The sequence below is a fragment of the Mustela lutreola genome, chromosome 10 (genome assembly GCF_030435805.1).
Source record: "Mustela lutreola isolate mMusLut2 chromosome 10, mMusLut2.pri, whole genome shotgun sequence".
Taxonomy (NCBI): Eukaryota; Metazoa; Chordata; class Mammalia; order Carnivora; family Mustelidae; genus Mustela; species Mustela lutreola.
This window is the reverse complement of record NC_081299.1, coordinates 27048402-27073044: the sequence shown is the minus strand read 5'-3', so window position 1 is coordinate 27073044 and position 24643 is coordinate 27048402. Positions and strand designations below refer to the sequence as shown.

At 42.3% G+C, this 24643-nt stretch overlaps 1 protein-coding gene across 1 annotated transcript in view; it reads left to right on the top strand.

Annotated features, from left to right (window-relative positions):
- The first annotated feature begins 7806 nt into the window (after positions 1–7806).
- The window catches only part of CLSPN (claspin), a 32243-nt gene continuing 15406 nt past the window's right edge, over positions 7807–24643 (top strand). Inside the window, exons 1-9 of the mRNA XM_059137220.1 lie at positions 7807–7944; positions 10834–10942; positions 11463–11908; positions 12508–12678; positions 14249–14326; positions 14650–14722; positions 15607–15715; positions 15888–16462; positions 21572–21763. Of these exons, the coding sequence (XP_058993203.1) occupies positions 7921–7944; positions 10834–10942; positions 11463–11908; positions 12508–12678; positions 14249–14326; positions 14650–14722; positions 15607–15715; positions 15888–16462; positions 21572–21763 (1777 nt within the window). The 5' untranslated portion in view covers positions 7807–7920. The remainder of the gene's footprint in view (positions 7945–10833; positions 10943–11462; positions 11909–12507; positions 12679–14248; positions 14327–14649; positions 14723–15606; positions 15716–15887; positions 16463–21571; positions 21764–24643) is intronic.

Below are 24643 nucleotides of genomic sequence, written 5' to 3'. Positions count from 1 at the left end.
TTAGGAGTTTTATGGTTTCTTAAATTCCAGTCTTTGATCCATTTTGAGTTCATTTTTGGGTATAATATAAGAATGTGGTCTAGTTTCATTCTTTTGCAGGTGGCTGTCCAGTTTTCCTAATACCATTTATTAGACTGTCCTTTCCCGTTGTTATATTTCTGTATTTCCTTAAAGCTTAGCCCCAGAAGCTGTATATACAATGTTACCTTCCCTACAGTTTGTTCATCACTGCAAGTAACAAGGAAGGCCCAGATTTGAGACTGAGAATTAGATGGGAGACACAAATCACCTTGAGGAAGGGAGAGGACAAAAAAGCTGTGATTATTCTAGCAATCCATCACAATGCTCAGTTAAGGTTTGTGAAGTGAGTCAATGACTGTCTAAAGTTCCACCTTCATATTCAAGTTCTGCTGTGATCATGCTTCCCAGAGTGCAGATTTCCTATCTTTCCCGTAACACTCATCATATTCTGCTCTGTGTTTTTTATCCTCAAAGGAAGTTACCTTGTCTCGTTCTCTCTCTATATTCCGAGTATCTAACAGACATTCAGTCTCCAAAAAGACATTCTATAGATCCTCGAGTTGAATTTAATTCAATAATCTTGACATCCTATCCCCTACCATCCATTCTGTCATCATGAAGTCACTGATTGCACAATTCCCTGAAAATCTTACCATCATTCCTATCTCAGTGCCCTTACCCATTGTATCTTCCCTGCCTAAAATACTCTCCCTCGGGGACCCCCGGCTGGCTCAGTTGGTAGAGCATGAAATTCTTCATCTTAGTGTAGAAGTTTGAGCTCCATGTTAGGTAGAGAGATTATTATTATTATTATTATTTTAGGTAGAGAGATTATTTAAAAATAAAATCTTAAAAAAAAAATTCTTCCTCCATGCTTATTGCATTTAGCAACCGTGGCCCTACCCTCTAAATTCCAGTAAAGGAGGGGGGCATTATAACAACTGTGATAAATCCCCTGGTTGAATATCACTAATAAAACCATTGTTTGGGGGGCGCCTGGGTGGCTCAGTGGGTTAAGCCGCTGCCTTTGGCTCAGGTCATGATCCCAGGGTCCTGGGATCGAGTCCTGCATCAGGATCTCTGCTCAGCAGGGAGCCTGCTTCCCCCTCTCTCTCTGCCTGCCTCCCTGCCTACTTGTGATCTCTCTCTCTGTCAAATAAATAAATAAAATCTTTAAAAAAAAAAAAAAAAACATTGTTTGGGCTTATAGTGGGAACCATGTTGTTTTGTCTGTCCAGTACCACCTCCTGTCTTAGGAGGTGTTCCTTCCCCACCTATATTGTGCTTGAAGGAGTTATTATATTAGTATAAGATTCTGCCCTTCTAGGTACAGTCAAATTATCTGACATGTCTGAAGTAGGCATTAGACTACCCAAAAGCAGGTGCTAAAATTTAATAGAAAACACAAGTGGAGCAGATCCCCTTTGTCCTTCTGTGGTGGAATCCTCTCCCCTAGACATACTTAAAGATGTAGAGTCTCCCTAGACTCGAGGAACATGTGATTGAGGTATAAGTAACCAAGTGCTGAGGATGCTGATGTCTGATTAAACACTCCTTGCAAACCAAGCAATTAAGTGTCTATAAGGTTTTGGAGGAGGGTTGGGTCACGAAAATCCTTGGGTTTTCACAAAAACTGAAGCCAAAAGCCTGAGGAAAAAAAGACAAACAGGGCAGAGGAATTTTTCTTACACTTTCCCTTTTCCCTGCCCCTGGGTAGGAAGCCAGAAAGGAAAAGAAAATTAAGGAGAAATTATACGAACAGGATACAAAGAGCTGCTGAGTTGAGGTTCTGGGTATTGCATGGAGAGGAGTTTGGAGATGGAATGGACAGAGGAGTCTGTGCCTGAGCAGTGCCTCTTCAGTCACCAGGAAAGCTAAGAGAGAGAGCTGCAATGTGGACAAGGTGTGGACAGGGGTAGCTTGGAAGGGGAAACCTTTTGTTCTACAATTTTATTTATTTATTTAAAAGATTTTATTCATTTATTTGACAGAGATCGCAAGTAGGCAGAGAGGCAGGCAGAGAGAGAGAGAGAGAGAGAGAGAGAGAGAAGCAGGCTCCTGCTGAGCAGAGAGCCCAATGTGGGGCTTGATCCCATGACCCTGGGATCATGACCTGAGCCGACAGCAGAGGCTTTAACCCACTGAGCCACCCAGGCGCCCCTACAATTTTTTTTTTTAAGATTTTATTTATTTACTTGATAGAGAGAGACACAACGAGAGAGGGAACACAAGCAGGGGGAGTGAGAGAGGGAGAAGCAGGCTTCCTGCTGAGCAGGGAGCCTAATGCGGGGCCAGATCCCAGGTGTGACCTGAGCTGAAGGCAGATGCTTAACTGACTGAGCCACCCAGGCGCTCCTTTTGTTCTGCATATTAACCAAGCTTTTGGGCCAAGCTTAAGTGAGCCTGTACTTAGAATTAATTATGTATATTTTCAATTTTGGTACATGGCACCAGAATTGGTCACCCACCAATCTGAAAACCTGAGAGTCACAAAAGTCACACTGATTCTACTGTCCCTTGCCCCTCAAGGTTAATCATCCAACAAGCCCTCCTCCTATTTGCCTCTTTGTTCCCAATCCATCTCCTTCTCTCCATTGCTGCTATCATTGACCTAGTTCAGTTCCCTCTAATCTCCCACCTAGACAACTGGTCTTCCTGCCTCCAGTCTAATCCCCTTCCAATCCAGCCTTCATACCCTGCCAGAATAATCTTTCTCAAACATATTATCAAACCACATTGCTCTCCTTCTTTACAACCCCCACGCCCACCCCTAGATGCCCAGTTCATTTTGTCTAAAAACTAGACTAAGCATAGCAAGCTAGACTTTTTTTGTTCCCTGTTTAACTTTCAACCTTCGTTCTGGCCATTCCCCTTTCCCTGCCCAAATGCATACCCTGGGCTCTAGTCATACTGACCTACTTTTAGCTCCCCAAGCACAACATGCTTTATCAAGCCCCTACAGATACCTAAATGCCTTCTCCTCCCTGTGCCAGCCGAGACAGCTCCAATCTTTCTTTGAAACTCAGTTCAGGAGTCATCTACCCCTGGCTTACCCCAGGCAAAGTCACTTGCCTTTCTCAGGCCCCCGCAGCTATCTGTACACACAGGCATATTTGTTTGCCTGTCTCCAACCAACAATGGGAAGTTCTCTGAGAACAAAACTGTATTGTATTTATCTTTAGAGTCTCCGTGTTTAGAATAGGTTTAACATAGATGCTCTGTTAAACGAGTGAAGGAATATTGGATAGATACTTAAGCTTGCCAAAAGTTGCAGTAAGGGGCGCCTAGGTGGCTCAGTAGTTGTGTGTCTGCCTTTGGCTCAGGTCATGATCCCAGAGTCCTGGGATCAAGCCCCACATTGGGCTCCCTGCTTGTCAGGAGGCCTCCTTCTCCCTTTCCCACTCCCTCTGCTTGTGTTCCCTCTTTCACTGTGTCTCTTCCTGTCAAATAAATAAAATCTTAAAAAAAAAAAAAAAGAAAAGAAAGTTGCAGTAAAGGAGCTTCTGAATACAAAATAGCAGATGGCCTGTGCACTGTCATGCCTTGGGAAGAGGCCCTGAGAGTTTTCGGTTTTGTTTTTTAGGCCATGGTATTTTCACCATTCATTCAACAATTATGTAGTAAGCAGTCCTTATGTGTCAGGTCCTGTGACATTTTTAAAGGTCAACGATTACTTATATGAAGCCAGAAAAAATAACCTTGGACTTACAGTGAGGCACTTGCCAAGAGAAGCTTAAACTATATGGAATTACTGCATGAAATGATTTTTTAAAAGATTTTATTTATTTATTTGACAGACAGAGATCACAAGTAGGCAGAGAGGCAGACAGAGAAAGAGGAGGAAGCAGGCTCCCCACTGAGTAGAGAGCCTCATACGGGGCTCAATCCCAGGACCCGGGGATCATGACCTGAGCCGAAGGCAGAGGCTTTAACCCACTGAGCCACCCAGGCGCCCCTGAAATGATTTTTTTTAAAGATTTTATTTATTTATTTGACGGAGAGAAATCACAAGTAGACGGAGAGGCAGGCAGAGAGAGAGAGGGAAGCAGCCTCCCTGCCGAGCAGAGAGCCCGATGTGGGACTTGATCCCAGGACCCTGAGATCATGACCTGAGCCGAAGGCAGCGGCTTAACCCACTGAGCCACCCAGGCGCCCCTGAAATGATTTTCGAAGGCAGATTTTGGGAGATGCAATTATTTCACTGCACCAAGGGAAAATTTAAACAATTCTGAATTTAAAAAAAAAAATTTTTTTTAAGAATGGAGTGGGTACAGGGAATAGATGGAATGATATGACCAAGGTCTGCCACTTGGTGGCAGTGCTTCTCCAGGGATAAAGGCTCAATGGCCAAGGACTTGAGAAATGCAAGCCATTCCTCACACTTACCACCAGAATAGTAGTGCTAAAACTTAAACATGGGAGACTTTCTCAATTTGCAGAAAAGGTGAAATAAAATATGGAATTTAATCCCAGCTTTCTCCCTCCAAACTTCCATAAGCCTTTGGAATCTGCTCTTGTCTTCCGGTGAGCAAATGTATATATAACTTTGGAATGGGCTGACAATGTTAAATCCTGCAGATTATTTTTTCATAGACATGTAATAAGGATTCCTTTTTTTTTTTTTAAGATTTATTTATTTATTTGACAGGCAGAGATCACAAGTAGGCAGAGAGGCAGACAGAGAGAGGAGGAAGCAGGTTCCCCGCGGAGCAGAGAGCCCGATGTGGGGATCGATTCCAGGACCCTGGGATCATGACCTGAGCCGAAGGCAGAGGCTTTAACCCACTCAGGCACCCCTAAGGATTCCTTTTTAATATTGATTTTGTGTGACATAAGGATAGATCCTAGAAGTAAAACAATTCCTAACTTCTATGACCAGATTAGGTGTGCTCAGTACTGAAAATATTTCCTGTAGAGTACCATCCGTGCAGGTGATCTGCCAATGAAACCCACTGGAGACTCCATCTGATTTGATTGGATTGGATCCAGTGTTTTCTACTTATAAATAATGAAAACAAGACTCTGAGAAGCTAAATGACTCACCTAAGTTTACAAAGCCCTTTACTGGACAGATTCAGGCTAATCTCTGCAAAATGAACGCTGCAGAGATTTCCCTCATCATCATCAACTTCCTAAACAGAGCTTGTTGGATGATTAAACTTGAGAGTCAAGAGACAGAAAGGAGTCAGGTGACTCCCAGATTTCTAAATTGGTGAGTGATGGATTATGGTGCCAACCACCAAGATTGAGAATATAGATTACTAATTCCAAATACAGACTTGTTTTAGATTAGCACAAGTAAATGTATAGAGTAAAAGGTTTCCCTTTCCTAACTCACCCATTCCACTCATTTTCCAAATCAAGGCTCTCTTTCTTTGTTTTTCTGGTGACTGAATAGATGTTCTTCAGAGAGGAAAATGCTAATTCCTTCTGAAAATGCTAATATCAGGAGTATTATCTCATTTATTCATTTCCAAAAGGAGTTCATGAATAGTATAGTTTCAAGTGAAGGAATTAGTTCAACAAATATTGATTTCCCTACCATGAGCCAGGTATGTTTTAAGTCCTTGGTTCTCAAAGTGTGGTCTCCATACCAGCAGCATTAGCATCATCTGGGAACTTGTTGGAAATGAAAATCCTCGGGACTTGGAGTGCCTGGGTGGCTTAGCCTGGTAAGTGTCTACCTTGGGCTCGTGTCATGATCCCGAGGTCCTGGGATTCATGATTCCAGGGTCCTGGGATCCAGCCCTGTCTTGGCCTCCCTGCTCAGCAGGGAGCCTGCTTCTCCCTCTGCCCCTTCCTCTTCCCTGTGCTTGCTTGCTCTTTCTTAAATAAATAAAATTTCTAAAATCTTAAAAAAAAAAAAAGAAAATTCTTGGGGCTCACATCAGACACATTGTCTCAGAAACTGCAGGAGTGGGGTTCAACAACCTTCTTTACCAGCTCTTCAGGACATTCCAATGGCTGTTCAAGTTGTAGAACTAGTTAGTGAGAATATGGTGTTAAAGGAAACAAAGTGCTTGTCCTCTTGGAGCAGCAATATACAAATAGATAAAAGTAAAATTTCAAGCAGATGTGTTGTTGGAAAAAATAGAACAGGGGATGGAAGGAGAATGGAGAAGGGGCTCAGGCAAGGTCTCTCGGAGGAGTATGAGCTCTGGAGTCAGACTGAGCAGGGTATGAATATTGGCTCCACCAGTTACTAGAATTTAAAGGTTTAGTCTCCTGTAAAAATGGAGATAATATATTAATTACCTTACAAATTTACTCTGAAGGCTAAAAATGATGTTTGCAAAATTCTTGCAAGTGTTTTGTCACAGAGTAAGCCCCTGATAAATGTTGGCTCTCCAAATATGAAGGAGAAGTACTATAGCTGTGTATTTGGAAATCATCAAGTAGAAATAGTGAAGTGGGTAGAAATGCGGCTATATGGATGGGAGAGAAGAGGATGGATAATGGGATCCGGGGGAGGGGGCAAAAGTGGGTTGAGAAGTGGTGAGGAGGTAAAGAAAGAAAGACGAGGAAAGAGAATTTTTATCTGAACCCAGCTAAAGCTAGAAACTTGGAAGAGGAGGCCAGTGGATATAGTAACTAACTATCCTGGTTTCCCTGGGACTGAGAATCTCAGGAGGTGAGATTTTCAGTGCTAAAACTGGGAAAGTCCTGGGAAAACTAGAAGGAGCCGGTTACCTACCAGTGGATAGGATCATGAGAGTGAAGTGGAGACGGTAACTACAGTGGCCTTTCTTTCTTGGTGCTCTCTGATCTCCTCCTTAACAGTAACATTGTAAAGTATCTTCCAGGAGTTTGACTCAACCAGAAGCCTGGGGTCAAGGGAACTTGGGTAACACAGTGGGGAGAAGTCAACCTTGCCTGGACAGAGCAGGATAAGGAATGACAGAGAATGGACCCGCGGGGGGGGGTGGGGGGATGTGACCAGCATAATGACAAGGGATTAGAATTGTCTGGGCTTAGTCTGACTCCAGATCTTTTATTCTTTTTTCTTGCTTTGTCTAAAGAGTCGAGGAATGGATAGGTAGGTGTTTTCCGCGTCCTCAAGTTAACTTTATTATTGTTATTTTTTAAGATTTATTTATTTGAGAAAAGAGAGAGAGCACAAGCAAGGGGGAGGGAAAGAGGGAGAAGTCAACTCTCGGCCAAGCAGGGAGCCCCATGCAGGGCTCCAGAGGATCCTGGGATCATGACCTGAGCCAGGGCAGATGCTTACCCCTCTGAGCCACCTAGGCACCCTCAAATTAACTTTAAATAAAATTGTAAAGTCTATCCAAGGATATTCTTTGGTATCTGAGCAGCCCACAAAACTCTTCTTTGTCGATGTCGGGTAGCGTGAATGCAAGGTACGAGAAGGAGCAGGTAGGATCTAGCTGCTCTAGGGATGGAGGGAGGTCTTGGAGAAAATCCCCACAGGTACCTTCGGTTGCCCTGGGATCTTCTCTTAGTTCACTTCCCGCGTGGAAGGCTTACTCCTCAAAATGCGCTGCGGCAAGGGCCAAAGGTCAAAGGCCAAAGGTCAAAGGCCACCACTCGCCTGGTACTGCCTTACGAGGTCAGAGGGCCCCTTCGGCCCGCAGACGCGATGCCCCCAGCCTCCTTTAGGTTCAATTGACTGGAGGAGCCGGGACCCGCCAACCCAACCCAGGTTATACGGGAGGGATTGGCCGAAGGCGCTTTGTGATTGGTAGGACAGTGTGGAGGGCGTGGCCTCATGTAGAAAGACTCCTCGGGATTGGTGCGAATCGCTAGGGCGGGGCCTCCACTCCGGCTGGGCGCGAAAGCTCGAACAGTGTCGCCTGACTGGAGACGGCGGGAGCAGCTGCACCCCGGCTAAGAAACTGGAGACCTGCTCCGTTACAGCGAAGCGCCGGGGAAGCCGGAGTCATGACCGGCGAAGTAGTTTCTGAGGTGAGTTCGTGCACAGATCCCCGTCCACGGCTCCAGAGGCCTGGCACCGAGGAGCGGTGTCGGGTAGGGGTAGAGCCGGGCGGAGCGGGTCGCGGACGCTGGAAGGACTACAGCTCCCGGCGTGCTCTGTGTAGGCGCGGCGCGCCGTCGGGCCTGGCGGGATACCTCCGCAGCCGGGTGGGCTAGCGACCCTGCCGTCCAGTTTCGCGCTGGGCTTCCCGCCCCTCGGTGAGCTCGGCGGCGTCGCTTGTGGCCCCTTCGGCGCGCTCAGGCGGCCGCCAGCGGTTCCTGAGCTGGCCCCGCCCGTCCGGCCTCCCCTTTGGCGCGTTTCCTGCCGCCGGGGCTCTTCCTTGTTCAGCTCCCCAAAACAGAGGCAGGCCGAGGCTGACCTGGGCCGCTGGGTTGCGGGGCTGGGTTCCCCGGAAGTGGACGGCGGGAGTCTCTGGGAACTCGGAATTGAGTTTGCAAGGGGGCTTTGAGGTCATCGTACGGGACCCGGAGAGAAGCTGCAGTCTCGGGGCTTCCCGGCTGGTGGCTGGTTGATCGCTGGGGGGACTGGGCATGGAAGCATCTGTTTTCAGACCCGTGTTCTTTCCTGGGGCGGGACTAGTGTGAGACACTAGCCTTGGGGGCAGAATTTCAGAGGGCTCCCCCAAACTCCGTAATTGACATAGTATTTTAATGCAGTATTTTTAAAAAATAAAGTAAAACCCTGCAGTTGCACTACTCCACCTCACCTTCCTCTAATCCTGGCCTTGTTTCCAATAAAACTTTATTTATAGAAGTAGTTGGCCGACCTCATGAACCATAGTTTATCAATTTGGTCTTTTTTAAATACTGCACTAAGATACTATCTTGATTACTGAGGTTTTTGAGACTTGACTCTGTCTTCACCCTGTTCCTGGCCCTGATTGTTGCTGATACTGGTACAGATTGCCTAGAATAAAGTGATTCAGAGCAACACCGTGTACTGAGTTATGTGGTTACCTAAACTCAGTTTCAGCATCCACAAAAAAAATCTTACTGCTTTGGATTGTTGAGAGAAACAGCAGCACATGCATGATGATCCTCAGTGATTTCTCAGTACCTGTTACCTTTGGTTATTATTTAAATAATGGTACCAAACATTTAAATCAATTTAATAATTGTTTGAGAAACCAATAAGATGGGTAGTGCCCTACTACTTTACAGATGTTAATATTTACCCTCCTATTATGTCGATTCAGAGCCCTAAGAACACCAAGGATGTAGGAGATCTGGCCTCTAGGATCAGCCTGGTCACTAACTGGTCAAGTCACCTAACACAGCAGTCCTACTTATATTTTTTACTTGTGACTTTTTTGAAACATTTTTTTTCTCTTTATTTTAAGATTTTATTTATTTATTTGACAGAGAGAGAACACAAGTAGGCAGAGGTAGGCAGAGAAAGAGGCGGAAGCAGGCTCCCTGCTCAGGACCTCGAGATCATGACCTGAGCCGAAGGCAGAGGCTTAACCCACTGATCCACTCAGGTGCCCCTTACTTGTGACTTTTAAAATGGTTTTATTTGGAAAATTTCAAACATAAACAAACGCAGAAAGGCTGGTATAAGGAACCTATCACCTAACTTCAACAGTTATCAGATCTTATCAATCTTATTTCATTTATAGTCCCACCCACTTTCCCCCCTCACTGGATTATTTGGAGGCAAATCCCAGACATCATTTCATTTACAAATATTTCATAATGCATCTCTAAGAGAAGAGCTTTCCAAAACAGATAACCAGAAATATTATTACCACACCTAAAAAATTTAGAATTGTTGCTTAATACTAAATATCTAGTGTTCATATTTCATTGACTCATGTATACTTCCAGTTTATTGGAAACAGGATCCAAAGTCTGCATATTACAATTGTTGATATGTGTGTGTGTGTGTGTGTGTGTGTGTGTATCTTGACTCTACATAGGTCCCTCTCCCTTCTCTTTTTTTCTTGCTGTTTACTGTTAAGGAAGCACAAGAGTTTTTCACATCTGGATTGCATCTCTGTGGTGTTATTTAACATGTCGTTTGAATACACTGAGCAGTAGTTCAGACAGAATATGTGTAAATGCTTGATTCTTTTTATTTACGCAAATAAAGCCATTGTTTCTATAGCATTCTTCAAAGGTGAACAATGAATTTTTGGTTTTTTGTCCAGCGATTTTTTTTTTTAAGATTTTATTTTTAAGTAATCTCTACATCCATCTTGGGGTTCAAACCCACAACCTGGGATCAAGAGTTATATGCTCAGGGGCACCTGGGTGGCTCAGTGGGTTAAAGCCTCTGCCTTTGGCTCAGGTCATGATCCCAGGGTCCTGGGATCGAGCCCCACATTGGGCTCTCTGTTCTGCAAGGAGCCTGCTTCCTCCTCTTTCTCTCTGCCTGACTCTCTGCCTACTTGTGATCTCTATCTGTCAAATAAATAAATAAAAATCTTTAAAAAAAAAAAAAAGTGATATGCTGCACTGAACCAAGCCAGCCAGGTGCCCCTTGTCCAGTAATTCTTTTTTTTTTTTTTTTTTTTAAGATTTTATTTATTTATTTGACAGAGAGAGATCACAAGTAGATGGAGAGGCAGGCAGAGAGAGAGAGAGGGGGAAGCAGGCTTCCCGCTGAGCAGAGAGCCCGATGTGGGACTCAATCCCAGGACCCTGAGATCATGACCTGAGCCGAAGGCAGTGGCTTAACCCACTGAGCCACCCAGGCGCCCCGTTGTCCAGTAATTCTTAATGTCACCCTTCGTTGAACCACTGTATTGGTGCTTTTCTTACTTCAGCCTTGCAATCCTATGATGATTTATGTATCATTATGTACTTAGAGGTTTTTGTCCCCAACTGACTAATGCAAAGTATGTTCTCATTTTCTAGGTTCACCTAGAAATCAGTGATTCAAAGCTCATTTCACAGGAAGAAGCCAATAGTCCTTCAGACAGTGGACAAGGCAGCTGCGAAACCATTGTATCCTTGAGTGACGGAGGTTTGTAATAGTGATTTTGTTTTTAGGAATAGAGTGTGGGCCTGGATTGTAAGTGGGTTGGAATTAATTTCATTATTCTTTTGGTTTGTTAAATTATTAATGCCTAACCTTGTTATCTTATTTAGTATAAAAACAAAATAGTAGTGCTTGTACCCTTTTGACATTAAGCATTTCTGTAATGGTATTGAATGTATAAAATGTTTAGAAGCTACCACATTGCCTTGTTGAATGCATTCGTCCTTTAATAAAAGGATTTTTAACACCTGCCAGAAGAATTAGAACAACTTTACACTTTGTAAATATATATAATTGTTTTTCTTAGTAAGAGACATTTTTCCAGGGAAAATGTTTTTCAAAACCTATTTTTAGATTTACTTTGCTACAGTCAGTTCTTAGTGGTAGTTACATAATTTCACAAGGTGACATAGCACATGGATAATTGGATGTTTTTGAGAAGCAATGGGACTAGGAGGCGGGCCAAATGACAGTAGACCTCTAAAAAAAATTATGTTTTCTCCAGATTCAGATGAAGAGATATTCGTGAGTAAGAAATTGAAAAGCAGGAAGGTGCTACAAGACAGTGATTCTGAGAGAGAGAACACAAATGCCTCTCCAGAGAAAACTCCCTATGACAGTGTTGAGGAAAATAAAGAGAATTTATATGCCGGAAAAAGTGGAAAAGTCAGAAGGATTCATAAAACTCTGGCAGACAGTGCTGAAAATGACATCGAGGAGTCTTTGTATCAGGAAAACCTTGAAACCCAGGTGATGCTTTGCTTAGAGCAGAGTCTCCAATCTGAAAACTCTGTGGACTCCCCAGTTGACAGAAAGATTTCCAAAAAACTCAAACATGATAAAGAAGGAACTGAAGGAAAAGCAAAAGTAAAATCAAGGAGAAGACTTGAGAAAGAGGAAAAAAAGATGGAAAAAATCAGGCGGCTAAAAAAAAAGGAAACAAAAAATGAGGTATATTCAAAAGAATACATTTGTTCTTTCTAAGACAGATGAAGTTAACATCTTAGAAAGAGTTGCTTTCAGTTCTTGGGTTTCTGCACTCAGAATATAGCTTTGAGTTGATTGTTTTGCATTGTGAGTAATGAGAAAAGTAATTTAAACTTGTTGGTCTCATTCTCCATTTTGGATAAATGGACACTTCCAAATTAATAGATTTCTGATTTTCTTTGTGAGCACATGGATTAATTGCTGCCTCTGTTCTAATGAAAATTAACTTTCAGAGAAGAGTTTTTTAGGTATCCATAAGTCAAGTCTTATTTGCTAACTAGAGAAACCATCAAGTTTTATAAAGTAGTTGCTTAATAAGTATTTAATTGATTCTTCAAAAAATATATATACTGTTTACTAAGTTAGTTTAGGACACTAAAATCACAGCATGAACCTCAAAGGAAAATTGTGGGTAGGAACCAGAGAGAATGTTCTAGAATGCCATATATTTGTCTACTGATGGAATATGGGCTTTCTATGCCTTGATCCAAATTACCTTATGATGTTGTGAAATATTGGAGTTTGGGTGATTGGATTTTGCTTTTTCTTTATGTATCATCCAGGAAGATGATGTAAAACAGCCATTTAATGACAGTGGCTGTCTTCTTGTGGATAAAGACCTTTTTGAAACTGGGCTAGAGGAGGAGGAAGAGGAAAATGACTCTGCATTGGAAGATGAAGAGTCATTAGAATCAATAAGAGCAGCTGTGAAAAACAAAGTAAAAAAATACAAGGCAAGTAAAAGATGATTGCAGAAGAGCTAACCCACTGCCTCTAACTTTTGCTTTATCTTCTGATTTACTGTTGGAACTTTTTTTTTTAACTGAAGAAAAACATGTGGCAATTGATGTAGGTTTTTTGGTTGTTAATTTTGGAATCAGACAGTACAGGGGATAGACATGCTAACTTGTGTGGAAGCTAGTATTTTTTTCTTTTCTTTTTTTTTTTTTAAGATTTTATTTATTTATTTGACACAGAGAGATCACAAGTAGGCAGAGAGGCAGGCAGAGAGAGAGAGAGAGAGGAGGAAGCAGGCTCACTGCTGAGCAGAGAGCCCGATGGGGGACTCGATCCCAGGACCCTGAGATCATGACCTGAGCCGAAGGCAGCGGCTTAAGCCACTGAGCCACCCAGGCGCCCCAGCTAGTATTTTTTTTTCTTAAGATTTTATTTATTTATTTGAGAGAGAAAGAGAAACAGCAACTGAGAGAGAGAGAGAAAAAAAAGAGACAGCATGAGCAAGGAAGGGGTAGTGGGAGAAGCAGGCTCTTTGCTGAACAGAGAGCCTGATGCGGGACTTATCCTAGGACCCTGAGATCATGACCTGAGCCAAAGTCAGATGCATAACCAGTTGAGCCACCTAGGCACCCCAGGAAGCTAGTATTTTGACTGCCCTCATAGGAATGTTAAGGGGAAAACGAGATACTTTATATTGTTGAGATATAAATTTTATAATCCTGTGGCTTTTAAGAAATGAACCTCAAGTGTTTCTGGAAAGGTATCAAAGGGAAGGAACAGTCAAATATTATTGTCCTGAGTGTTTGGAAGCACAGTTGTTCTTGCTAAGATTATCTTTAGCTCCCTAGGAGTCAGTGTTCTTCCTTAGGGAAAGATATAATAAAGAAATGTAAGAAACAGGGGCACCTGGGCCGCTCAGTGGGTTAAGCTGCTGCCTTCAGCTTAGGTCATGGTCTCAGGGTCCTGGGATCGAGCCCCGCATCAGGCTCTCTGCTCAGCAAGGAGCCTGCTTCCCTCTCTTTCTCTCTCTCTGCCTGCCTCTCCGTCTACTTGTGATCTCTCTCTGTCAAATAAATAAATAAAATCTTTAAAAAAAAAAAAAAGAAATGTAAGAAACAACAGCCCAACCTCCATTCAAGACAGTAAATTTTTTTCTAGGCTTTATAGGGATGCTGTATGTTTAAAACTTTTATTTGATAATTCTTGACTCATTATTAACATAGCATAATGTGATGTTGGGATACAAAACCAATCTTTTGAGTAGCCAATATCCTCTTATTTTAGTTTAATTTTTTCAAATAATTTTTTTTTTTTAATTTTTATCTATTTCCCTTAGAGAGAGAGAGTGAGAGAGAGCGAACTATATTGGGGGCAGGGGGAGAGAGAGAGAATCCCAAGCAGACTACCTGCTCAGTGCAGAGTGCCATGTAGAGCTGGATCCCATGACCCATGAGATCATGACTGGAGCTGAGATAATGAGTTGGTCACTTAACCGACTAAACCACCCAGGTGCCCCTTCATTTTAATTTTTCTCCATATTTTTCAACTTGTAATATTTTCTTCTAGAAAAAGGAACTGTCTTTGGAGAGTGGAGTGTATCCGTTTGGAGAAGAAACTGAGTCGTCAAAAGGCACCATAAGGAAGGTGAGATAGAGCTCTGTATAATTGTCATGTTGATTTCTTTCCCCAGGAGATTGTGAATTTCTGAGGGATAAATATTTTATCATGTCTGTCATATTTTCCTGGTACCCAAAATACTGCTTTGTATATAGTAGGGACACAAATATGGATTGTGTTAAATTAATTCTGTGATAGGCAAAATAAGCAATCTTGAGTTTATATTGTACTGAACTTACTGCTTACTTTTCTCTCTCCGTCCGCTTTTCTTGGAGAGGGCAAACTCTTGAAGCATGAATATCTTTCTGGATAATAGCATTAATGTAGTCTCACTTTTTGTTTTCTCTAAGGAAAGAAAGGCAGCCAGATTAAGTAAGGAAGCGTTAAAAAAACTGCATAGTGAAACCCAGCGCCTTATTCGAGGTAATGTAAACCAGTGCAGTAACTTTGAGGCAAATCACAATATTTCTTTGTAAGTTCAACTTGGCTGTTAGGGATTTTTTTTTTTTTTTTTTTAAAGATTTTACTTATTTATTTGAGAGAGAGAGTGCACACGTGCATGAGTTGAGGGGAGGGGCAGAGGGAGAAGCAGACTGTCCACTGGATAGGAAGCCTGATGTGAGGCTCAATCCAGGACCCTGAGATCACAGCCTGAGCCAAAGGTAGACATTTAACCAACTGAGCCACCCGAGTGCCTGAGATTTTTTTTTTTTAAGATTTTATTTATTTGACAGAGATCACAAGTAAGCAGAGAGGAGGAAGCAGGCTCCCCACTGAGCAGAGAGCCGGATGCGGGGCTTGATCCTAGGACCCTGGGATCATGACCTGAGCCGAAGGCAGAGTCTTAACCCACTGAGCTACCCAGGTGCCCCTCCGAGATTTTTAAGACTTTATTTTTAGGGGAGCCTGGGTGGCTCAGTCATTGAGTGTCTGCCTTGGGCTCAGGTCATGATTCTAGGGTCCTGGGATCAAGCCCTACTTTGGGCTCTCTGCTCAGTGGGGAGCCTGCTTCTCCCCTGCCTGCTGCTCCCCCTGCTTGTGCTTGCTCTCTTCCTTTTTCTCTGTGTCAAATAAATAAACATTTAAAAACAAACAAACAATTTCCTGGATCAGTTTGATTTCACATCTAGGTTTAAAAGCCACTGGTCTTTAGGAAGTTCTTTTGTACTTTGATCACATCTTTATTAAATCCAGGATTGTTTTCTGTTTCTCGTGATGACTTTTGCTGTACTGTTTAGTTAACTGAGTATGAAGTGACATTACAAATATACAGTATATGTATTTGCTTGTTTTGTTCCATTTTATAGAGTCTGCACTTAATCTTCCATATCATATGCCTGAGAATAAAACCATTCATGATTTCTTCAAACGTAAACCCCGACCCACTTGCCAGGGAAATGCCATGGCACTACTGAAGTAAGAACTCTCTTTCCTTGTGATTATAGTTTTTGTAAATATTCAGTTTTATAACAACCATCTGGTTTTAAAAGTTCAGATTACTCACTCCTAAAACCAATTTAATTGATATTATTATGAGAGTTTCACACATAGGATAGTTTTCAACTTCAGCTCATTTTCCCTTCTCTAGGTCATCTAAGTATCAGTCAAGCCATCCCAAAGAAACCACAGACACTGCAAATACAAGTGAGAAGAGTAATGACCACCATAGCAAAGATTCTGAGCAGACAACAGGTGTAGGATATGAAATGGAAATTCATGCCCTCCCTGCAGTTTCAAAGGAACCCCAGATGACTACTGGATCAGACGAGTCTTGCAGTAAGGATTTGATGGGAAGTGAAGAGCAAGAAATTCAGGAGAAACAGAAGCAGAGTGACAATAGACCTTCACCTGAGGACAGCTCTGTGGCACCACAGGAATCCAGCTTCCTCAGGAATGAGGACAAGGATTGTCAAGCCAGAGGGCTTGTGGCACCTGAACCTCATGCTCTGGTGGAAGAGGAAATCCTGAAGAAAACCGGAGAGGCAGATGAGAAGGTGGAGGAGCCTGGGCAGCAAACCAAATCAATAATTGTGCCACCTGAAAAAGTGAGGAGGTTCACTCTGGATAGACTTAAGCAACTGGGGGTAGATGTTTCCGTTAAACCTCGACTGGGTGCTGATGAAGATTCCTTTGTGATACTTGAAGAACCTGAGACCAACAGAGGTAATTCTTTGAATTGGGGGGAGCCTCTAGAGTAATTTATTTGCAACTTTCTATTATTTGCTACTATGGAGGATAGGGAACACAGGAGGAACCCATAACCACACGTGATTGTATTCTACAGACGTACCAGATATGGGTAAAAATCTATTTAGATAAATTTGGCAGGGCATCAGAGTGTTCTCAACCTTGTTTAAAATGGAAACCTGTTGGGGTGCCTGGGTGGCTTAGTCGTTTAGCGTCTGCCTTCCTCTCAGATCAAGATCCCAGAGTCTTGGGAACGAGGCTCACATTGGACTCCCTGCTTGGTGGGAAGCCTGCTTCTCCCTCTCCCACTCCACCTGTTTGTGTTCCTGCTCTCACGATCTCTGTCAAATAAATAAATAAAATCTTAAAAAAAAAAAAAATGGAAGCCTGTTGATAGGTTAGTATACAAAAGAGGTACGTCACTGTTGTATTATGGTATGACATCCAAAAAAGCATTATTCATTTTTTTAAAAGATCTTTTTAATTTATTTGACAGAGAGAGACACACATAGCAAGAGAGGGAATACAAATAGGGAGAGTAGGAGAGGGAGAAGCAGGCTTGCCGCTGAGCGGGGAGCCCAATGTGGGGCTCGTTCCCAGGACTCTGGGATCTTGACCTGAGCAGAAGGCAGACACTTAACTGACTGAGCCACAGAGGCACCCCCAGCATTATTCATTTTTTCACTATAAAGAAAAACATTTGGTTCAGTAAATTGTCTGCAAACTGAATTTCTTTTCTTTCTCTGCTCATTTAACAAATATTAAACTATCCACGACATGCAAGGTTCTGTAGGGCACACCAAGAGCAATCTAAAATTTATCGTACATTTAAGCTACTTACACTCTTGTAGGGGAGATAAGTATGCAAATAACAGTAATAACGCAAGAGAGAAGGTGGAAAGTGACATCTAGAATGAACGTGTGTCACTGATGATTGGAAAAAATTATATGAGGGAAAGGGAAAAGTAGTCTTTGCTGAAGGAAACACTTAGCATAAAGTGCTCTGACACTTTAGAGGAAGGATTGGTTTCTTCCAAAAGGTGGTTAAAAGAAGGCTTGAAGAGTAGGTGGATGTAATTACTTGTTCACTGCCTTTCCGTTTATACTTTGAATAGGGATCTTCTGGCTTGTTCCTTACTCTATCACCAGTGCTTCCACAGTGGATGACAAATTATAGGCATTTATGTTGGATGAGTGAATGATGAATGGTCCTTCAAGACAGAGTTCAGAGTTCATGTATTACCATATTAGGTAATATTACCATATCCTGAATAGTAGGTAGAACTGGGTGTTCCCTCCTCTGTACTGTACAGTATGGCATGATAATCAGCAAATAAGTCTTTGTAGCAAGACCAAGGTTTGAATCTGGACTATGCTACTTACTGTTTAACCTTGAATGTGCTATTATATGACCTCTCCAAGCCATCTTTTTTAAGGGGAAAAAAAAAAAAGGATATCCACTTCCCAGGGCTGTAGTGAAGATGTATTGAAATAAGGCCCAGAAATAGATGGCATAAGGAAACACTCAAATAATGGCTTCTATTTCTATTATTAGTGAAATTACTTACATCATAACCATAACAGCTTCTGGCGGGCAGGTGCTCTGTCATCCATGGTATCTAGTGTCTAAATTATACCCTGTGAGTCTTTGTTGACTAAATGGGTGGGGTTTTTGGAAGTGGAGGGAAGGACCTTCTTGGAAGGGACAGAGTGAGCTCTGCATAGAGCATATGGGTAGGATGGATAAGTCCGTTTGACCAGAGCAGGAGGTGAAGTGAAAAGAGTTGTATAACAGAACCAGTATAGCTCCATTAGCAAAGAAGCAGGGAAATAAGTTGTTGAACGTGGAGGGAAAGTTTCGTGATATGGGACCAGAAATAATCTGAACAGCGCCAGAGTAAGAGAGGGGGAAGAAACATTTCTTAAATAGTTACAATACTAGACACTGTGAGGGAATCTAGACCGTTCTGGACTGAGACAGGAACAGGAAAAACTTTTTCTTTTTTTTTTTTTTTTTTTTTTTAGTGCCTACTATATTAGACATTGATAGATTCTCTATTATTGTTCTTAATTCTCACAGCCCCAGGTATTATTTTGCAGTGAAGAGACAGAGACTTGGAGAGGTTGGGTCATTTTTTCCAACATTACACTTGGCTTATATAGGGAACTAGCACAGTGCTTGGCACGTCGTAGTCATTTATTTTTAACTCAAAATATGTTTTCCTTCAGAAATAGTATTTGACGTGAAAGTTGGGTTTCCATGCCAGCCAGTTCCATATGTATGAACTTAGGATCAACTTTTATTTATCCATGCAAGAAACTTTTATCTAGCCTGGTGTTGGCTGCTGTGTATACAAGCCATAGTCCCTGCTCTCAAGGATGTTCAAGTCTAGTAGGAGGGACAGGCAGGCACACAGACCGTTACATGACTGGATGGTAAGGGTGTATACTGTGAGACTAGAGGAAGGGTAGCTCCCTTGAGTACCTCGTTGGGAGTCAGGGAGGCTTCTGAAAGGAACCAGGACCAGAGCTAAGTCCTGAAAGGCAAGTAGGAGGTTCCAAAGCAGAGAGGTGAGGGAGGACATTCTTGGTGGAGGGAACAGACCTGCAAATGGCCCAACAGCGACAAGAGAGAGAACAGGGTATTCTGGTGAGCCAGAGTGAAGATTGCAAAGGCATTGCGGATGGGTAATGAGAAGCCAGGTCATGCAGGGTTTTTAGGCCCTGGAAGGAGCTGAGCCTTTTTCCTTTTGTTAGAAGAGAACCACAGACAGATTTTTAGCAAAGGAAATGACCCAATCAGATAGTCATTTTGGGAAGTTCAATCTGGTGGCTAGCTGGGTGGACAGGGGAAAGGGTTAAGAGTAAAAGCAGTAGGAACAGCTTAGTTTCCTTAACTTCACATAAAATAATATTTACATGAGAAAAGGCAGGTAGATCTCAACTTAGGGATGCTAGAAATGTAGGACTCCTGCTTCCCATAATAGTGTAGGGAATAATCTCTGCCCTTAATTCTATTTTCTGGACTAAAATATGAGAATGAGAACAGTTTTATATTCAAGCTGCTGCTGGTGGAGACCTGAGCTGGAGCAGACTTCTCACGGAGGACATGAATGGAGCTGGGCAGAGACTGATTGAGGGAGAGGAGCCTGAGCAGGGTTTCTAGGGTGAGGGGGGAGATGGTTGAGTCATGTAGTAAAAGGCAAGGAAAGTAGGTGCCAGGTACGTTGGAGTTGAAGAGCTTTAAGGAGACTGACTTTCTCTAGAAGAATGAAGGCAACTCCTCTGCCTCACTATTATTTTGGGTCCCAAACATATCTTCCTCCACATCCATTTGTTCTGTTCTGTTGGTGCCAATAACAACCTGCTTACTTCTGTTACCTTTCCACTTGCATTTCCCCATTGCTTCCAGCCTTACTGAACTGCTAGAAAAGCAGGTGCAAACTTACATCTTCTCTTCCTAGACCTTTGTTTATTATTCATTTTTTAATTTTTTAAAAGATTCTATTTATCTATTTGAGAGAAACACAGTGAGAGAGGGACACAAGCAGGGGGACACAAGCAGGGGGAGTGGGAGAGGGAGAAGCAGGCTTCCCGCTGAGCAGGGAGCTTAATGTGGGACTTGATCCCAGGACCCTGGGATCATGACCTGAGCTGAAGGCAGATGCTTAATGACTGAGCCACCCAGGTGTCCTCAGGTGCATTTTAGAAAAAGAATCAAACTTGGAGTGTTCTGGACATTTTAGATGGAAGAGAAGGCACGTGAAAATATCTAACAAACCTTAATCCCAAAGGAATCTTTTTATAACTGTCAGCTCTCTTAAAGCAGCCCACTGTGGTGTGAGATCTTAAACAGAGGCAGAAGGTGATGATGCCAGGTCACAGCTAGCTGAAGGAGAAAGGAAAAAGAAATTCTGAGCTATTATAGCAATGGGGAAGTGGAGAGAGATCCTATTGTCATTGGACCACTGAACTAACTGCTCCCAGCATATATATTCCCCTTTGTATACTAGTTGGGTGTGTGGTATAGAGACCACATGTAAATAGGATTTCCTTCCGGATGATATTGATCTTACTAGTACAACAGTTTCACCAACAGACTTTTCCAGTCCTGCTGCTGAGTTACATCACTAACTGGATGAATTATCATTTCTCTCCCCTTTTTAATTGATGTTTTCCGTATTTAATAAGATTGCTAATTAATAGTGAAATGTTCAGAATAGGTAAATTTTTTTTTAATGATTTTTTTTTAAGATTTTATTTATTTATTTGATAGAGATTACAAGTAGGCCGAGAAGCAGGCAGAGAGAGAGAGGAGGAAGCAGGGTCCCTGCTGAGCAGAGAGCCTGATGCGGGGCTCGATCCCAGAACCCTGGGACCATGACCTGAGCCGAAGGCAGAGGCTTTAACCCACTGAGCCACCCGGGCGCCCCTAGGTAAATTTTTAAAAAGAGGCTGGAATCTATGAAAAACTAAGCCACTGAATGACTGATAATTGTGGTGCAGTTTCTACCAGTTCAGTACTTTTTTTTTTAAGAATTGCCTACATTTGGGCACCTGGGTGGCTCAGTGGGTTAAGCCTCTGCTTTCGGCTCAGGTCATAATCTCAGGGTCCTGGGATCAAGCCCCGCATCGGGCTCTCTGCTCAGCAGGGAGCCTGCTTCCCTCTCTCTCTGCCCACCTCACTGCCTACTTGTGATCTCAGTCTGTCAAATAAAATCTTTAAAAAAAAAAAAGAATTGCCTACATTTATCTGAAACTACTAATATATGTTAATTAACTAAATTTAAATTTTAAAAATGAGGAAAAGAAAGAATTGTTTACATCTAGAAACTTCAGTTATAAATTTCTACTGTAAAATGATTTGTGAAGTATACTGGGGAAGAACAATTGCAACATTTTATTAGTTTGGGTTAAGTTATATGGGTATGAATTTGACATAGGTGTTAGTAGCAAAGCAGTGATTGGTGTCTTTAGGTATTTTTTTCCCCCCGGGGCAACTTTTTGAACTTAAACAGAACTGGAATCTTAAAGGAAAGAATTTAAGCATGGCAAACTGACATACTTGTTGGTGTTTGGATCTAGAACTGGAAGCCTTGAAACAGCGTTTCTGGAAGCATGCTAACCCAGTGGTCAAGCCCAGGGCTGGTCAGAAGGTGAATGTGAACATCATAGTGAAAGGCATGGATACTGATGGAAAGGAAGAGCTGAAGGCAGATGTGGTACCTGTGACTTTGGCCACTGAGAAGCTGGATGGAGCAGGCCACACAAAGCCAGGTATTTGAGTTCATGTTTTTGTTCATTTGATTCCTTATGCTTTGTACTCGGGCAGGTATTTATGGCGACTGAAGACCCTGTCATGAAAAGTTCTAGAATCTCTTTCCTTGGACACTTTGGAGATTGGATAGCAGTACCTATGGCATGATTCTCATGTAGCATTGCTTAGATGTGTGGGGTGGGTAGGATGACTTTATTTCCAATTGTCTTTGTCTTATAAAAAACAATAAGTAGAAATGCCTGGCTGGCTCAGTCAGAAGAACATGAAACTCTTGATCTTGGGGTTGTGAGTTTGAGTCCCCACAGTGTATAGGGATTACTTAAGTAAAAAACTTTAAAAACTAATATATTAATTTAAAAAACTATAAATATTCATGTAGAAAACACAAAGAATAAAGACAAAGCTTCTATGATCCTCTATCAGAGACACTTATAACTATATTGTATCCTTTATTTTTTAATTTGTTTATTGTAGAGAGAGTATGAGCATGAGTTGGGGGAGGGGCAGAGAAAGAGAGAGAGATTGGGAGAGAGAATCTCAAGCAGACATCCTCCTGAGCCCAGGGCTTGATCTCACAACCCTGAGTTCATGAACTCAACTGAAATCAAGAGTCCATCCCTTAACCGCCTGAGCCACCCAAGCATCCCTATTGTGTATCCTTTTAATCTCTCTTTCCATGTATATGTTTTTAGAAACAATAGGATGATCAGACCATGCATTCGGATATTTTTTTTTTAATTTTTTTTTAAGATTTTAAAAATTTATTTGATGTAGCGAGAGAGAAAGGGAGAGCAGGAACACAAGCAGGGGGAGTGGGAAAGGGAGAAGCAGGTTTCCCGTGAACAGGGAGCCTGATGCAGGGCTTGATCCCAGGACACTGGGATCATGACCAGAGCTGAAGGCAGACCCTTAACGACTGACTGAACTACCCCGGTGCCCCTGCATTCTTATTTCTTATCTGCTTTTTTGTTTTAACAATGTTTGTAGTCCCCACTTCTACTTTGAAAATACAATTAATATGACACAAAGAAAAAAATTAAGACACTGAGGAAAATGTATGAAATGCAAAGTTATTCTTCCGAAAGGTAGCTGTTCACAGTTTTTTGTGTGTTCTAGGAAGAAAATTCATAATGTATATGTATACCATTGTGTGTGTGAGAGAAAGAGACAGACAGTCATTGGATACTTACTCTATGCCAGGCACTGCTTTAGGTACTTTACTGTAAATACATCATGTCTTTATTTTATATATGAAGAAACTGATATACAAAGCATTTAAGCCACTTGCTCAAGTTTACACAGCCTGTGAGTAGTAGAACCAGCAGCCTAATCCAGACCTTGTAACTTCAGAGCTCAAATACACATTTTATTGCTTTTGAAGTTTTTTTTTTTTCTTCCCAGATTTATTTATTTATTTATTTGACAGAGATTACAAGTAGGCAGGGAGGCAGGCAGAGAGAGGCGGGGAAGCTTCTAGCTGAGCAGAGAGCCCGATGCAGGGCTTGATCCCAGGATACTGGGATCATGACCAGAGCCGAAGGCAGACCCTTAACGACTGAGCCACCCTGGTGCCCCTGCATTCTGATTTCTTATCTGCTTTTTTGTTTTAACAATGTTAAAACAAGAATGGGAGAAGGAGAAGCAGGCTTCCTGTGAATAGGGAGCCCGATGTAGGGCTCTATCTCAGTACCCTGGGATCATGACCTGAGCTGAAGGCAGAGGCTTTAACCCACTGAGCCACCCAGGCACCCGCTTTTAAAGTGTTTTTTAACAGCTGCATAATATTCTATTGTGCAACTATAACATGATTTAACTATACTCCTGTTAATGAACATCTTGTTTATTCTAGTTCTTGGCATTTTATACAGTGTTGAACTCCATTATCAGGTGTATATTGGTGTACCTGGATGCAGAATTCCTTACTCCGTGGAATTATTGAGTCAAATTTTGATATGTATCATCCCATTGTCCTTCAAAATAGTTGTACCAAGGGCACCTGGGTGGCTTAGTCAGTTAAGTATCTGCCTTTGCCTCAGGTCATGATCTCAGGGTCCTGGGATCGAGTCCCATGTCTCACTCTCTGCTTAACCAGGAGTCTGTTTCTACCTCCCCTCTGCTACTCCCACTTGTAGTGCTTTCTCTCTCTTTGGTTCAAATAAATAAATAAAATCTTTAGGGTGCCTGGGTGGCTCAGTGGATTAGGCCTCTGCCTTCGGCTTGGTTCATGATCTCAGGGTCCTGGGATCAAGTCCCGAGTTGGGCTCTCTGCTCAGTGGGGAGCCTGCTTCCCCCTCTCCCTCAGCCTGCCTCTCTGCCTACTTGTGATCTCTCTCTATGTGTCAAATAAATAAAAATAAAATCTTAAAAAAAATATAGTTGTACCAATTTACACACGGAGTCACAGTGTGTAAGAGTTCCTGTATCCTCTTGTTAATAAGAGATATTATCAAACCTTCTAATTTTTGCCAAATATGTCAAGTTATTTTGACAAATTATTTTGATTTGTATCACTTTAATTAGAAATGAGGGGAGGGGTGCCTCACTGCCTCAGGTGATGGAGCGCCTCACTGCCTCAGGTGATGGAGCATACAACTCTTGGTCTTGGGGTTGTGAGTTCAAGTCCCACGTCTTTAAAAAAAAGAAATGAGGTTAAGCATTACTTTTGTTTATTAACCACATATGTTCATTTTTTTCTTTGAATATACCCTTTGCCCATTTTACTCTTTTTTTTTTTTTTTAAGATTTTATTTATTTATTTGACAGAGATCACAAGTAGGCAGAGAAGCAGGCAGAGAGAGAGGAGGAAGCATGCTCTCTGCTGAGCAGAGAGCCCGATGCAGGGCTCAATCCCAGGACCCTGGGATCATCACCGGAGAAGA